The 17874-nt window shown below is 34.7% G+C and overlaps 1 protein-coding gene and 3 pseudogenes across 2 annotated transcripts; all 4 read right to left on the bottom strand.

Moving 5' to 3' along the window:
* Positions 1–226: 226 nt before the first annotated feature.
* PRIM1 (DNA primase subunit 1) lies at positions 227–17521 on the bottom strand. Of its 2 annotated transcripts, none has more exons than XM_016165790.2 (13): positions 17351–17521; positions 16515–16672; positions 12569–12675; positions 12424–12497; positions 11250–11386; positions 10794–10852; positions 9732–9841; positions 9148–9236; positions 8836–8977; positions 7213–7282; positions 6676–6767; positions 3021–3119; positions 227–1368 (listed from the first exon to the last, which is right to left on the bottom strand). In XM_016165790.2, exons 1-13 carry the CDS (start codon positions 17451–17453, stop codon positions 1349–1351), a joined length of 1260 nt encoding a protein of 419 aa, XP_016021276.2. In that variant the 5' UTR covers positions 17454–17521; the 3' UTR covers positions 227–1348. The 2 variants fall into 2 exon arrangements, with proteins under 2 accessions (XP_016021276.2, XP_016021277.2); XM_016165791.2 differs by lacking the exon at positions 17351–17521 and adding an exon at positions 16957–17310.
* On the bottom strand, positions 2855–2973 carry LOC118614099 (annotated as a pseudogene).
* LOC118614066 lies at positions 3942–4057 on the bottom strand (annotated as a pseudogene).
* LOC118613881 lies at positions 11510–11628 on the bottom strand (annotated as a pseudogene).
* Positions 17522–17874: the final 353 nt, after the last annotated feature.

Here is a 17874-nt window from a genome sequence, read left to right as displayed (position 1 = left end):
TTTTATCCAAGGGCTTTAATATTAAAGCACTGAAAATATTTAATGCTAGATATACTGGAAGCTTAAAACATCTCACTGAAAGCATACCAGTCTTTCCACTCTCATTCTGAGTTCTTAAAATGGATTAATGAGTCTTTAGTAATTTTGTATTAAGGAATTTCAACTGACCCACTGTTTTCAGGACCTGAAGAATGAAGAATATATAATAAATAAAAGCTCAAATGAGGAATTTTGTATGATAGTCTTTAATATTTTTTTCTTAAAAAATTAGAAAAGAAATGAAGGCATTTCAGTTTGTTGACTACAATAGAGTATGTTTTATATAAACCAAAAAAGAAAAAAAGACTGTGTGGCTAAAGAGAAAACAGTGTTAAAAGAAATGCAAAGGAAGGAAAATTTTCAAAAATCATGGAAGGTACCAGCCTGTTAGCTTGCTTCTCAGTCTCAGAAGATAGAATGCAAAGCAGAATGACTTTTATTTATCTTGGTTGTAAAACCATGCAAAAGAAATCTTACAGTTTAGAATCTATCAAATAAAATCAAATATGGAAGAAATGAAAACTTTAAAGTATCTGGATGTATAGAAAGTCCAAGTGTTTTGACAAGTAAAACAAGTAAAACAGGTTTTATGTTGGTGAAGTTGGCTATTTTTTCTAAGCTACTTTGGAAGCAGTGGTATAGACTGTTCCAATTGTTCTATAAGGGAAGAAGTTAGGAACTGTAATTCAACAGTTGTAAACAATACTAGTAACTTAAAGCTTTTGAAGTTTTGATAGGTTTACCTCCTTAGTTTAAAATGAATTTCAATAGATGGGCAGTGGGGTGTGGCCTGACCTATAAAAATAATCAGTAAGCAAAATTAGGAAGTGACTGAATACACTCTCCAAGTATAATTAAATGTCTATGACTTAAGGGACAAAGTCCTCATTCACCTAGAATATTCACTCCAGAAATATAGAGGCTATATCCAGTGAGCTGAGATTAAAGTCTTGGGCATATTACTGCTCAGTTACCTCTATATATGCCAACTGGGAGAAGTGACTATTTATATCAGAACTCTCAGAATTATCTTTGTATAATATTAAATTTTACAAATTTATCTGCAATCCACTTATTCCTCTCATTATTGCTCCTTTTGGGGACCTGGACACTTTCCTTTGGTGGTCTCAGAAATCTTTTCAACATAATTATTTCTTAAGAAAAGGAAATTTTGCTTTGAGCATAAAATGCATACACAGTTCTGCCATATTTATTAAATGGCTCTTGAAGTATTTGATTCTTGATTGAAGGCAGGAGTTACCCATATTGGTTGGAAGGCAGAAGTTATCCATATCCATATTGGGTATCTTCAGAAGTCTTTTTGTAAATCTAAAATAGAATAGATTTGTATCAAAAGGTAGTAGAAGAAAACAAAACAATGCCCATTTATTTTCACATTCTGATTTGCTTACTGCTTCCATTAAATTCACACCATGCATAAAGATTTGCTTTCAAATTTGCTGAAGCCCACATTACAGGCTGAACTAGTACTGAACAAGACTACAAAGGACTTAATATAAGCAGTTGGAATGGCAGATTCAACAAGGCTTTCCAAGTTCAGAGTCATCACTGTTCATTCAACAGGCACATATTTGAGTGTCCACTATGAGTACAGCAGTATCTTAGGCACTATACCCTTTAACCATTACACATTTTATTCAAACATGAAGTGGAAAGGGAGTTTGTGTTTCCATAGCATTGCCACAGTTTTCTAAGTTATCCATCAATCTCTTGAATAATATTACTGCTGTTGCTTTTCCTTTTGGCCTACACATACGCTCAGGTCTATCCTATTCAAAGAACTCTTACTTTGACACTGCTATCCTCTTAGCACTTCCCTCTAGTTCCTACATCCAACAGGATTTTATCAGTTCCTTAGTGCATTTAACACTTGATAATCTGGAAACTTTCCTTTCCCTTGGCTTCTGTGGCACTTTTACCTCCATCTTTCATCTCTCCACTCCCAAAATATTACCAAGTCTCAAGGATGGCTTTTGCACCTTTGGAGATCTCCAATGCTACTGTCCTAATTGTAATAGCCCAACTGGGGGTTCTTTTTATTCCTTACCTCTCTCCAGATATACTGTTGCTAGATTTATCTTTCTAGACAAAACTACAAATCATGGCATTCCCTTCCTTCAGTCTGCTTCTTCAGATTTCTATCCTATCACTTCCTGACATGTCTTTTTTCCAGATGAGCTATACTACTTGATGACCTCCTGAGTGATCCTGTGCTTTTCTGCTTGTATGCCTTTATTCCTGCTTTCTTTTTCTGCTCCTGTACCCTTATCTCATCAAATCTCTGCTTATGGAAATCCTAATTGTACTTCAAGGTATGGTATACTGGCACCGGGGATTAGAATCCATATAGCAGCTCACTGAAAAGAGTTCAGATACCACCCTTTTTATAGGAAATCTTCTCAAGCTATTTCAATCAGATGAGATCTCTTAGCATTTTGTACTTCTTCATTTTGTAAGTTAGTACTTCCTAAGGGCAGGGAGGTGTGGTGTGGAATTCATCTTTGTATAATTCATCTTTGTTTCCCTCATCGTACCTGACACTTGGAAGGTGTTTAATGAATATATGTTAAACTAAATTAAGGGACCTAAATTTTCAAAACCACTAAGGGTAGTAAGATAAATCAATAACTTTTTGGGAGAGAACAAAGACTAGAGCTCTAAAATTGCTTATTTGCCGATGCTTTAAACTATCCATTCTAAGATCTATATTTTATTTAGGTGAGGTAACCCTTGGTTGACCTCACAGATTGCAAGGGCCTTATCAGCTTATGATTTCTTATTTTTTTATTTTTTACACCTACAGTACCTGGTATTCCTAGGTGGTCTCTCATCCAAGTACTAACCAGGCCCGACCCTGCTTTGCTTCTGAGATCAGACGGGATTGGGCTTGTACAGGGTAGCATGGCCACAGACCCATTCTAAGATCTAAAGAGCTAAAAGGGAAAGGTATAGAGTCTTACCACTCTTCCTGAGAAGTTCTCCTTTTCGGGATTTATCCAGATTTTCAAGAAACTGTTCAAAAACTTTTACGTAAGGAGCTAGACTGGTCTTCTTATAATCTAAATTATAAAGACCATGCATTATAATTACCATTTTGGCAGCAAGAATAACATGAAAGTATAACTATAAGTTTCTTGTAAGAGTTCTCTAGAACAATGTTTTCAATAGAAATGTGAGAAACGTAATTTTAAACACCAGTAGCCACATTAAAAAGGTGAAAATTTTAATATTTTATTTAACCCAGTATATCTAAAATATTATTTCAAAATGTAATAAAAATTGAAATATTTTATTTTCTTTCATACTAACTCTTGAAATCTAGTATTTAGATGCTATAGTATTATCAGAAATACTTAATCTATATTTAGATTTAAATTATAAAATATACAGTTGAAAAAGTAGACTCATATACCCAAATTTACCAAACATACTTAAAAGTTTTCCAATAATTGAATCAATGATTGGGTTTTAACTTGGAATTAATTAAAATTAAATTAAAAAAAAAGTTCCTTAGTTAATACTAGTCACATTTCAAGTGCTAAGAGCCACATGAAGATATATTAGACAGAACTGCTCTTAAACATCTAAATCACATGTATATGTCACCTCCAGTAGTCAGATATTCTAGTATTAGACCAGTATAATCTACTATGTGTTAAGTCCCATGCAACATTCTTTCTTTACAAAGTTTGGTTTCTATAATAAATAGTTTACCAACAGAGCAAAACAGTAAAAATGTGAAGTCAGGGCCATGTCTTCTGGAGATGATAAGAAATTTATATAAAGTGCATTAAGTACAAGTATTCTTTGATATATAAGTAGTCTTAAAAATGTACCTAACAAAATACTGAATACAGAATCTTTTTATTTATTATTATTTATGCCTACAGTACCTGGTCTTCCTAGGTGGTCTCCCATTCAAGTACTAACCAGGCCCGACCCTGCTTAGCTTCCAAGATTAGACACTGGGCTTGTTCAGTGTGGCATGGCCGTAGACCATGGACCATGGCTCCACTGGGGCACAAACCCAGGACCTTCTGCGTATAAAGGAGCTGTGCTAACTGCTACATCATGGAACCAAGTCCTTGAATACAGAATCTTAATCATCTATTTAATTACACAATCTATAATTAATACAAAATGGGGGAAAAAATATAAGAACAAGATGAAATTTGGATTTTTAGTAATATGCTATATCTACATGTAATTAAGAATCCTCATAATATAGTTCACTGAAAAGAGTAAAAAAAGAAATTAAAAACACTTTAGTAAATGTTATCTAATTTACTTAGGGCTGGAAAAGGAATCTTGATGAATATCTGAACTGTGGCAATTATGAAATTACATTATAATTTTGTCCTAAATTTTTATATATGAATTTTCTTATAATAAGCATATCAAAAAAACAGTTTAGTTTGGGATCAAGTACATTGTACTTTGAACCTTTAATTCAAGATTGTAAGCTCCTTGAATGTAGGTCTTTCTACTTTTTTTCACTACTATAGAATATATAATAGGCACTCAATAATTATTTAAACATATTTAATACCTGCCTATCATATATTAAGTACTATGCTAAATTCTAAAAAGTATAAGCCATACAACTTGCTCCTAAGAAGTTTTTAAAATAAATTGGAAAAATAAGCCCTATATGTAATAACAGAAAACAACATATAATTAAAGGCCAAGTAGGCATATGGGTAATTATGAGTCCAAAGAATTAACCAATCGGTGTTGACAGAGGTGGCTACAGAGAACAGAGACTATTCTAGGATTTGGGAAGTAGAAGAGAAGGAGCAAATGGTACTAATATGAAATAGGACAAAGGCTTAAGAGATAATAAGGCACTTACGTATCAATTATTCCAACCTCTTGCCACCTCTAAAGCATCCCTACTGAATGATTGCTATTAGCCTACTGTAAATGATAGGCAGTTGTCTATTTTAAAGTTATAGTTATTAGACAATTTCTTCTTATAAGGACCCAAAACTTGCTTCCTTAAAACCCCTGAACAAAAGAAAAATGTCCACAAAGAGACAATATTAAATTTAAAAAATCATGCTGAAGTAACAGATACTTTTGTTAAAAAGAATAAAATAGTACTAACAGGTTTATTTATAACAGAAAAAGTATCAGTCCCCTGCCCTAATTCTGATTAGAATTAATGGCAACCGCTTTTTTCTTTTCTAGCCCCCACTTCTAACAAATGAACACTTCCGCAGACACTATTCTTCCTAGTCTGTGGCTTTTTTCTTTGGTGGAGGGAAGGGGAAGTAGGATGGTAACTGAAATCTCTTTAAGATCTTTTCTTAATTCTCACCGTTCTGAAATTTCAAGTGATGTGCTTTGGTACAGCTCTATTTTCTTATTATGTTGAGCCCTTTCAATAACGGACTCATTTTGGTGATGTTTGCCTATGTAATTTTGATGATTATTTCTTGTTTTATTTATTTTTTCTGAAACTCAGTCAGATAACAGACATGTTGAAGCAGTCCTCTAGTTTCATCTTTTTCCTCCTGTAAACAATGACAACTATCAACTTTTCTAACTGTTCCATTGAACTTTTTTATTTTAATGACTGTTTTTGGTTTCTAAAACCTCTTTCCTCTTTTTCGTGCTGCTTTTTCATAGGATTCTGATCTTACTTCACAGATATACTATCTTCTCTTATTCTCTGTGGATAATGGTTTTTTAAAAAACGGTTTCCTTTGCTCCTTCTATTGCCTGCTTCCCCTGAGTTCCTTTTTCCAAATTATTCTGATTTTTCATGTTGGAAACATTTTTCAAATATTTTAAACAGAATACTTGCAATCATGTGGAATGTACTATGTTTAGGTATTATGTTAGAGCTGGAATAGATGAAGTGATATTTGAGCTTGAGTTTTGAAAGAATGGTATCAACATTTGACCAGAGAAGGTCAGAGATCACAGATCTACACTGTCCATTATAGTAGTCGCTAGCCAAATGTGTCTATTTAAAATTAAATGAAATTGAAAACTTAGTAGCTCACATTTCAGTGCTCAAAAGCCACATGTGGCTAGTGACTACCATACTGGGCCATGCATAAATATTACCATCATTACAGACAGTGCTACTGAACTCAATTACTACAAAGTGTCTCTTGTGTGTTGGTATAAGATTTGACTTCCATTAGCAGGAAGATTTATATATTCCCAAGCTCCTTCAAATTCTTGACTATACAATTCAATCATGGTTTACATACATTTACCATAACACTCATCCAGATACATTAAAAACAACAAACAAAAATACTGCATACACTATAGTTGTTAAATAAACAGCTGGTGAATCTAAGCCTGAGGGTCAAACAACTATCAATACCAACTTACAACTTATTCTTACAACTTATTCTTATTCTTATTCTACAGGTCCTGGCATTTAGATATTAGTAAATAAATCAAATTGGATTCAACCGCGCTATTTAGGCAATTGCTAAAGAAAGGAGAAAAACACTGCTATATCTGTTATTGAACTGGTTCCAGGATAAACACTGATCCATTCTGGGCTGAACCCAAGAATTAATTACTGGAGTGATGGAAGGATGTCTAGATTAAAAGCTTATGTTAAAGTGAGACTTCAACATATTAACCTACCTCTGGTTCTATGTTTGATAATAGACTCAGCTTTGTTCTCCCCTTTCTCCTCTTCAGTTGTGGAAATGGCATCTAATTCATGGCAGATGGAGCTACAAATAATAGAATAAGAGAATTTTAAATCTGGTTCTTGGTCAGCATTACCCACTGTATCACAGCACATGAATCCCACAAGATTTTCTGTGAAAACATTATGTGGCCAACTAAATTTGGGGGAGTCTAAAACCAATAATCCTTTCTTGGAGTTTTCCATGTATATTAGCATTTTAAAGACTAGAAAATCTTACAGTAAAGAACTTTTAATCTGTTTAAGTCAGCATTTCCCAAATTTACTTGAACTTAAAAATCTTTCTCTTGCATAAGAACAGCTGAAAAACTTGTGCTCTGTGGAACTCACTAGGAAATGTTGCTCTACTAGGCATCATCATATAGCCTCAACGGGGCTGGGCTGCCTCTCTGAAAGGGATCTAATCCAATCTACTTCAAATTCAGAACAATCACAAACAAAAAAGGAGTGATCAATGACCTGGAACATACCTTATGGTTGGAACAGTAAATGGATCAAACTGATCCACTTTCTGTAAATCAATAGGCACAGAAATTCGACCTATAAGAACCAAAAGTTATAAACGAATGATTATGGAATACAAACCATTACAGGCTGCTGCCTATGAATTATTTTTGGCTAAAATTTTAAGGTTTAGAAAAAGGGTTAGACTTATCTGTTTAAGAACAATATTTAGAAATATAAACTAAAAGGACTTTCACATTAGTTGTACCTTTTATTTCTTAAAAAAAAAAAAACATGAAAAAATAGGTTTGAAAGACTTTGAATTACTTAGTTGCTCTTATCTCTACTTTTATTTCTATCTTCTTCTTTCTAATATCCTACTATTTTTAAGTACAGAATGACCTCAAATTTAGTGAGTTATGAAAACGGAATAAAATAGATGGAAATAGTTCATTGCGTTACCTTGGGTTATTTGCTGAGATCAAAATACCTATATGTTGGGCATCTTTAGAAGGCATTTTGGAAATAAAATAGACAACCTTATACTACCTTTTTATAATATCCATATCCAGGACACTACATAAAATTCATCACATTTTGAAAATGAGATAATGGATCTACAGAATGCCACAGAAGTGACAAAATAATTAAGGGAATTGGAAGTTGCTTGAAGTTGTTTGAAGACAGAGTAAAAAAACTATAGCTACTTAATGAGGGAAGAAAATAATCAAAATGCATATACTTATAAATGAACATAATTATTTACCCAAACCTTGAATATTAGAATAAGCTTTAGAATTAAGCTTAAATAATAAAAAATATTAAACTTACTAACAAAAGAAGGTAAAAATGTAGTTCGCAGGTTTGAAAAAGGGCTACATAAATGTAGGGACTATAGATTATTAAGAGAAACTAGACAATCTGGGAGAATTGAATGTGTGACACTTTTCTAAGTCTTTAACATTTTAGATTGTCACAATAACCCACTGAAGTAGGTACTATTATTATCTCCATTTTACAGATGAGAAAACCAAGGCAAAGAGAGTAATTTGTCTAAAATCCCACAGCATGTGGCAGAGTTAGTTGCTGACACTGAAAAAGACAATTATATACTTCTCTGTTGTGTCCTCAGGTAGGATAGAACAAAATTTATCCAATATGCCACTTTTATTTTTACTTTAAAGTCAGTTTCGAGTCCATGAAATCAAATCTAAGAGAAATGTGAAAAAGGAAAGCTAAAACTATTGAAAAGGCATTGAGAGAGGTAGAATAGTGGAAAAAGCACAGAACTTTTGAGTTTTAATTTGTTTGAAGACCTGGACAAGTCACTTTTAATCTCCTGGGCCACTGTTTTCCTCATCTGTAAAATGAGAGCTGTTGTCCTATAATTTCTAAGTTCCTTTCCAACTCTAATACCAAACCCCAGAAGCCCAACTGAAAATTATTTACGTAGCAGAAATTCACCTCGTAGCTACTAATCAGCAATTTAAAAATTAGTTAATTTAGGTATTAGTTGACAGAACAGTTCTTCGACCTTTAATATCTCAGACATCATATGTAGTCACACCCAGTGACATGCTTGTTACCCTGTGACATACTTGCTAAAACAAAAAATAACTTTCATTTTTTTTTCTTTCTTTATATGGTACCTGTTTTAGGATGAACACTAAAAGGGCTCTTCAACAAGTGATTGATTCCTTTGCTAACATTAATATCCAGCCGTGGAAAACAGTATTGGAGCATGATTTCCCACTCAAGCCAGGGTCCATATTTATCACTTTTGATGTTATTCTAAAAGCAGATGCAAGTCTAGAGTGAGGATTCAGTAGGAACTTTTGAGGATTTCTTTCAAAATGGTTAAAAAGTGGTCTTGAACATCTTTAACTTAAAAAGCAAAACAATCAGAATTTAATTAAGAATTACATTATTATATTTTTAATACAGATTTCAATGGAATGTACCAGACTTTTGGCTACTTTCTTCAAATGCTCCCAACGCTGAAGTGAACTGTGATGATTTTGGAAGACTCGTTGAAGTTCATCATGAATTGGTGATGGGTCATTAAGGAATTTACTCATTTAGGGTACAATTTATTTTAACATAAATTAACAACTTATTTTCCACACGTATTAGCACAAGGATATATAATGTTTACATAGAAATTATTTTCTAACAAGCAAATATTAACTTAAACACTTATCATTAAAAAATGCTGCTGTAAAAATATAGTAGTGATGACAGAAAGGATATCAAAATAACTATACAATTTAATGTAAAATTTTTCCATGGTCTGTATATATTTTGACTAAATAATTCAGAATTCTTTAGCAATTAACTCTAGGAGGATCAACTTCCATATGAGACACTTTATGAAATGGCTTATCTTATTGTATTCCAGACTATATATGCAAAAATGCAGAAAGATGTTTTACATAAAAAAGATTAAACTTATAGAATAAATATATGAGAATATGCAGATAGAACACATTTATAATATAGATCAATACAAGTAGTTCACATAAGAAATGGTCTTGGCAAAGGATATTTTCAGGAGCAAGGGCTAAAATCTTATCGCAGCTTTCTTTATTTCCAAGAATATCTTGATTAACTAAGGCATATTCTTCAAAGTATTTATTTATTATGTTTATAGATTTTCTGTAGGAATAACAACAACAAGATCTCAATACCATTAGCAAAGCATACCCCACGTAGCTTTTGTTGCCATTTGGGAGGCCAGTGCTTATTTTCACTGACTTTCTAGAGTTTAACTAGGTAAAATGAGAATACCACCCCTTTGCAGGGTTATGAGGCTTAAATGAGACACTCTAAGGGGAAAGAACCTAGCACAGTACCTGCCTTAAATAGATATTCAAGAAATGTTTACTTCTTAAATTCTACAACTTAGAAGGTTAATAACATCATAAATATCTAACAAAGGTAAAAAAACCACCAATTTAGGACAACGAAGTAATACATCAGTTGTAGAACGTAGGTATAGCCTAGTTTCTACTTCAATTTTGCTTGCTTTAATATCTCAATAATAATATAGTGCTTAGCAATTTGCAAATAGACCTCACACCTACTGTTTCATTTAATATTTACCACAACTCTGACATTGATGAAGCAGATGTTGTTCTTCCTATTATACACATAAGAAAATGGAGGTTCTATTTTATCACGGTCACAGTAGCAGAATAGAGACCTTACTTCTAATAGAATGCTCTTTCCACTGTCCTAGAGAAGTAGTGAATTCAATGGGAAAAGTAAGGGTTTTGGTATCAGGCAGAACAGGACATGAATCCTGAATTTAACAATTACTTGTGTGATGCCAAGCAAATTATATAATCTTCCCAAATCTCACTTTGCTCATCTGTAAATAGATACCATCATGTACCTCATGAGTTTGTTGAGAAGACCAGTAAGAACATATCATAAATATGTTCTCATATCAAGTACCTATCGTGAATATTGCAGCAAAATATTGATAACTCTAGCTATTATTGTAAAATGCTCACCCAGCAGAGAAAATTGATAACAAGGTAATTATATAAGCACATGCAGGTAAATCAGACATAACTTAGACTGCATGGAGTCTTTTTAAACAGACCTGACAAAAGGGTGAATTTTTTCACTTAGGTGAACTTTCTTTTTAACATCTTGACCACCCTGAAAAATAAACCATCAAAAAAGACCTTCATGTATACTATATAACACAAATGAAGTAATTAAAAAATTTCTATATTGTGTTCTAAAGATACTAATTAAATTCTGTTAAGGTATAGAAGCTTGTATGCTATATTACATAGTCTCAATACCTGTAACTTTCTGGATTAACTTTGACATAACTGAACTAGAAAAGTAATCTTTTGCCACAAAGGAAGATAAAACAAAATATGAAATATCTTTTAAAAATGTAGCTACTATGATTTTAATTGATCTACTAGAAAGATCATCTACTCTGGAATGAGGATGCTATAAAAGATAGTTTAATTTTATTACTAAACATATCAGGTTTTGTAACATCTAGCAAAAAAAGAAATGTAAATTATCGTTAAGATCTTACCTTTACAAGACTCAAATACTCAACTATCCCAGAACGTACAGCAGAGGACAGTTTTCTAACCGATTCATCACAGACCCAACAATGAACACCTCTTCTTCCAGAATATACCCAGAGACGATGCTTAAATCCAAAGTCCTCTGAGGAGGGAAGAAATAATAGGTTTTATTAATTTTATATTTTTTTAGGCAAGGTAACCCTTGGTAGACCCCACAGATTGCAATGACCTGGTCTGTTTACAATCTCTTATTTTTTATTTTTTATGCCTATAGCACCTGGTCTTCCTCGGTGGTCTCCCATCCAAGTATTAACCAGTCCCGACCCTGCTTAGCTTCTGAGATCAGATGGGATTGGGCTTGTTCAGGGTAGCATGGCCATAGACAGAAATAATAGGTTTTAAAGAGGTGTATAAACCCCCAGCTCTTGCTTACTTCCTTAGCTTCATTTTTCACCTGGGATACATGTGGACACATGTACTCATCTTAACGATACTAAGTTATTTGTAGTTTCTAGTGTTCCCTCTCTGGCCCACACTCTTGCCTTCATGACTTAACCTATCCTGATCTCTCTGGCAAGAATTGCTTCCTGCTCCAGCACTTCCATTTCTCTCCCTGACCAACTGCCATTTATCCTTAAAGACCTAGTCTTGGCATATTAAAGGAGTTAATAAATTTAAAGTACCTAGAACAGTATTTTGCACATAAGCCACCTATATAAGAGTTTATTATCATCCTATCCTTACCTCTTCTAGGATGCCTTTTCTGATCCAATCTCTTCCCATTCTTGTAAGCACTCCTGCAGTTCTACATCTCCCACAGCACCCTGTGCATATTACTTAACACAAATGTAATCCTCAGCTTTTTTATTCGTCTCCTCAGACTGTATAATCTACTTGAGGTAAGAACTGTTCTCTTTCATATTTCCCTCACCTAGGACAGTACCTAGAACAAAGAATTAATTACTCAACAGATGATTGAATTAGGAAAAAAATTTACTGGTTTGATCACAGCTTTATTAGCATGTCAACTATAACTTTAATCTTTTACTTTCTTATCATGTTTTAAGGAAACATGTTAGAAATTTGTGGGATTTGATTATAAAATGGTATATATAGACTGATATTCAGAGGAAAACAGATTCTTGCATTTGACCCCACTCAGACACTGCTAATACTTGCCCTTCAATGCTCGGTCGATGATACGTATGGCCATTGTCATCAGGGTCCAGCACTTAGAACATATATCTGCAGAACTGGAACAGAGTCATCATTACTCACTGTCAGTTAGATCACCCACCCTACAAGCAAGGCATGTGGTACTTACCTACAACATCTCCTCACATCATCATAGTCTGTCATATCAATGTCAAACACCAGTTCTTTTTCCTGAGCCTGAAAAGCTCCCAGCTTCACTGTATTATGTTGATTGGGCTAAAAGTATAAAATATCAGTTTCTGTAAGAGCTGCCATACTGCCAAATATGCTTATTTTCTACCCACAAAGAAAAAGTGGCCAAAGTGAAGAAATCATACAATGCCACATCAGTGTCAGTAAAGTTCATTTATTCAGATACTACATATCCAGAATTGATGACAGTGTAACTCTCATCTACTTAAAACAGGGTTTGGTAACTACATATTACCATAAATATATTTTTTCCAGTTCTACTGAGATATGATTGACACATAAGATTGTATTATTAAATATTTGTTGATCAATAGAAATCATAATAAAGCTTTTTTAAGTTTCTGAAAAGGAAAAGTACATATAATTAATCAATGCCTGCCCTATTTTGCAAGGTGTTCTTAAGGACATTTATTTGTTGCTGGACATATAAGTAACAAAAATGTATTAAAGTTTTTTCAATAATTCAAAAAGATCTCCCCAATTAGTTTAAACTGAGCCTTTGGCTCAAGCGGTAAGTAGCCTCCTTTGAGGCTATGGATTACCAGGTAAAGAAGGTGAACAGAATACAGATACTTATTTTACTCTATCCTAACCTGCACAAAAATAATTTTTACAAGGAAACCTATAAAAGCTGAATCTTAAGCCCGCAGTAAGGAAAGATAAGAAGCAACCCAATTTACATCTCTAAAGCCCCAAAAGGCTTAGAAATAGGTGACAATGGGTTTCTCTGGAATGAGTGAGTGAATGTGTGTGTGGTGGTGAAACTGAGGTTAAAAATAGGATGAATGGTTAAAAATCTATTTGTGAAGCTGTTTCCCAGATTCCTATACTTCCTCTGCAGAGGTAAGTGACTGTGCTTCCATTTCCCTGGCAGACACCTGATTTAGGAGATTAATTAGACAATTACATGTGGAATATTGAGACTCAGTTTTCTTCTCTCTGTTCTATACCATTCCACTGCCACCCCAGGCAGAGTCCAGAAGATTCCTCTTTGAAGAATCTGACCAGGTGTGTTAAGGACTGTTATAGGCTCTAAGAATAGATCAGTGATTAAAACAAAGATTTCTGTGCTAATAGAATTTTTATTCTAGCAAAGATATGGAGAAACTAACATGAGACCTTCCCTCTAATAAAGTGGTCCAGACAGATCACCCTGTAGTAAAGGATTCTCAGCCATTTGCACAGACCTTCCAGTTGGCTTTTAGCACTCTATTCTTAAATATAAGCAACAGCAAGAAATTAACAGACATATGAGGAAAGCCTCTAATAAAAGAGCAGAGGGGTACAAACAAACAAAAAAAAGCAACTCAGAAAAAATGGACTGTGCAATGGAAGAAAATTTACAAAACTATCATTGATATACTCAGATAAAGACATATCAATGAAAAAAGTACAAGGTGCTATAAAAAAAGTTCCTGGAAATTAAAATATAATAGCAGAAATGAAAACTTCTGAGGAAATTCCTCGGATATTCGAGAATAGGACGAAGACATAGAAAATAAGATGGAAAAAAATTTAATTAGAGGGCTAGTCCAAGAAGCATAACATCTGACTTGAGGGTTTCTAGAGACCATAGAAAATGGGGGAAAATACACACACACACACACACACACATAACATAATTATATATATATAATATATGTATATATAGCAATGAAAAGTGAAGGACATGAGTTCATGATCATAAGGGCCCATTAAGTACCTAGCACAAACAGATGAAAAAAGATGCACATTAAGATTCATCATTATAAAATTTTAGAACATTAGGGACAGAGGGAATAGACAGAAAATCCTAAGAGCTTCTAGGTCTAACACGATGGAACCAGATTCAGAATGGCATTAGTCTTAATAAGAACACTGGAAGCTAGAAGATAATGTAGTAATCTCTTCAAAATTCTGAGGGAAAATGATTTACAAACTCAACCATTAGTTAAGCATAAAGGTAGAATGAAGACACTGTCCAGATATGTAAGGTGTGAAATATTTTCTCTTCCATGTACTTTTTCTCAGAAAGCTCCTGGAGGACATGCTCCACCAGAACAAGGGAGTAAACCAAAAAAAGAGATCATAGGATCTGGGCAACAGGGGACCCAATATAGGAAAGAAGTGAAAAGAAACCGAGGTGATTATAAGATCATATTTATCCATCAGGCTTAGGTTAGAAAGCAATCCATCCAGTTTGGAGGTCAGAAGTAGGCAGGAGAAATTTCATAATTAGACTGATGGGTCTGAATACATAAGATTTAGAAAACTGGCAAAGAGTGTGGGGTTCAATTTCTGATCTAACCCTAATTTTTATATAACAAACACATTAGGAGCATGGGAATGAGATGTTTATATGTGTGGTGAAGGTAAGGGTGGGGTAAAAAAAAGCTAAATCTGCATCTGCCACAGTGGAAAGTCAGTAGATAATGCTTAAAATGAAAAAATGGAAGAAATATAAGCATGTTATTTAGAGACAAGAAGGCAAATACCTTAAAAATCAGCTAAAAGGAAGTGGTTTCCTCTGGGGAGCAGAAAACAGGGAGGCATCTGAGACTTTTTTTTTTTTTTTTTTAAGTAAAAAGCCTAATGAATGGACCTACTTGATTTCGTAAACAATGTGCACATATAACTGATAAAAAGCACAAACAAAATACAAAAATGTCTATAGATGCCTCTGTCTTGGCTCAATAAAAAAATTAAGTATTCCCTTCAGTGTTGGGGAGTACACTGTTCCAAAGCATTTTTCCTGCCTGCTTTTTCTTACTTCTTCTCCCCTTCCTCTGGGATTTAGGGTCAGAAAACCGGATTGAGGTCCCAGCTCTATCATTTAGAAATTGTGTGACCTATTATTTAAGGGCAAATTATTTAAGTTCTCTAGGCCTGTTTTCTTTTTGTAAAAGGAATGAGAAGTGATGATGAAAAACAAGTTATATAACATCTAAAAAAGCTCTGCACAAAAGCTATTATCCCATATGTCTATTTTTTTCCTTCATGCGTGCATTTTTAAGGAGAGGAAGAAGAGCAATTTTGGTATGTTCATTCATTCAACAAATATTTATGGTGTACTCTCTGCCAAGCATTTCTAGGTACTAAGAATATATCAATTGCAGGGGGTAGGAAGAGTGGCAGGATGCAGTAGGTCTCACTGAATAAGGACTTGAAGGAGGTGAGGGAATGAACCAAGGTATCTAGGGAAATGGGTTACAGGCAGGTGAAACTACCTGAGCAAGGGCCAGTGTGGCAAGAGTGAAGTGAGGAGGAAAGAGGAACTTTTACTCTGAGTAAAATGGGGAGCCAGTGGAAAATGGTTTTGAACAGAGGAATCAAAGAATCTAATTTGTTTTAAAAGGATCACTCTTACTGCTATACTGAGAATAGACTCTGGAGTCTATAGAAGCAAATTGTTAGGATGTTCTTCCAGAAATTCAGATGAGATGATGATAACAGTAGTAGCACAGGTAGCAGCGGTTGGATTTTAGATATTATGTAGAGATTTCCTAATAGAACAGACATGGGGGAGTTTTTCATATCAATTCTCATAAATTTCATAGGGGTGTGAAAGGAATGAAGACTAAATCCAATGCTTTGAGAGAATGTAATTCTCTTTTAATTCCCTCCCTTAAACCCTGCTGACTTACTCTTTTAGTCTATTAGCCAGATACTCAATTTATTTTTGTTTTAGAATACAATCAGTTAGTTCACTTCAAAATGATTTCCTATCAGTAAAGTATCAAAGAATAAAAAATATTACAATCTACTTGCAAAAACAGTTAAAGTGTGGCTCTTCAACTAGAAATAAACTAAAAATTCTATCTCAATACATTGGAGGTTCTAGGTGTAAAAAACAAAACAAAATACATAAAAAACATATTTCTTACTCTGTGGGAATATACCGCGCCTATATCAATCTTGTATGGATTCATTTTCTGCATCTCCTTTTCCAGATCACTCTGGTTGTTGAAGGATTGGTAGCGAATGTAAATATCATCTTTCAATGTGAATGAAAATTCACGGTGTTGAAAGTAATTCTTTATCACTGCAAAATAAATATACATTTTAAAGTTAATTTGGTACTTTATTCAACTCCGGGCATTATAACATTAACCAATAAGATATTTTTAATGAGCCCTCTGTGCCCAACACTGTGCTACATTAAACAAACAAACAAAACCCACGTCCCTAGTTTGAAGGGGCTTACCACATGGCATCTCATTGGGAAAAGTAAAATGAGGAAGAAGTTGCAGAAACATTTTAAATATGTAATGCCACCTCTCTCTCTCCTTGGTGGGCACTAAAATTCAGCTACGAAGAGGTAAATACCTATCATCTTCCGGGAGTTGCCTTTCAGTCCCTGATGTGGATCACGTCTCTGCAGCTTCATGCTACCATCCAGTAAACTCCCTTGGCTAAGGCGCACTCTGGCAGGTAAACAGTACAGCGAAGGTGAGTCGGCCCACCGGATGAGTGCGACCACCTAGTGGTAGGGAGCAACGGCTCTGCCTTCGTTGTGTGGCCTTAGGTTGGTCATCATATCCCCTCTCGGCCCTTTTACACCTTAGAGGTGGTGGGGAAAGCTCTAGATAACGCGTGAAGGAGCCCAGCTCAAAGCCTGGAGCGCAGGAGGCACTTTATACCGTCGTTCCAAGGTAACCTCCCGGAACCTCTTCACATCCCCGCCGGACCTACTACCCACCCTGCTCCCCGCCTACATCACCTCCGCCATAGTTGAGCCAGCGATAGTACTGGGCGTAGGGAAAGAGCCTTCGGTAATAAAGCTTAAGCAGCTCCGGCAGCTCCGCGGGGTCAAATGTCTCCATAATGCGTGCTACTCAGCGCAGGCAAGAGTACTACAAGAATTGGCGGGAACCGAACATCCGAGCCTCCGCCGCTGCGCAAGCGCGTCGTGCTCCTGACCAGCCGTCTGCAGGAGTTGCTGGGAATTGTAGTTCCTACTTGGGGGTTAGGCCTGGGCATAGGAGGCGCTCTCTGGCCACCCGCTGTTGAATACCTTACCTGCTCAGGTGGAGAGAGATTGCGCTTGTTCTAGGAAGATCTGCGGAAACGTGAACCCTAGAGCATATTAAGATGAAGTAAAAATATGTTCCCTAATTTATGAGTTTTAGAAATAACACATTTAAACAATGTAAACCAATATCTTTTTAAAGAGAGTTTGGAAGTTCTTCATAGAATTACTAAGTCAAATATGTGAAAATATTGCTCAACCAAATGAGAAAAACA

This window comes from Rousettus aegyptiacus, unplaced genomic scaffold (assembly GCF_014176215.1).
Source record: "Rousettus aegyptiacus isolate mRouAeg1 unplaced genomic scaffold, mRouAeg1.p scaffold_m13_p_2, whole genome shotgun sequence".
Taxonomy (NCBI): Eukaryota; Metazoa; Chordata; class Mammalia; order Chiroptera; family Pteropodidae; genus Rousettus; species Rousettus aegyptiacus.
This window is presented reverse-complemented; position numbering and strand designations above follow the sequence as displayed.

Coding starts and splice junctions, on each gene's coding strand:
- PRIM1 (XM_016165790.2), bottom strand. CDS start 17,453: ATGGAGACATTTGACCCCGCGGAGCTGCCGGAGCTGCTTAAGCTTTAT. Junction 16,673..17,350: donor CTGGCTCAACTATGGCGGAG/GTGATGTAGGCG, acceptor TTTATTTTGCAG/TGATAAAGAATTACTTTCAA. Junction 7,283..8,835: donor TAGTGTTCATCCTAAAACAG/GTACCATATAAA, acceptor TGGTTCTTATAG/GTCGAATTTCTGTGCCTATT.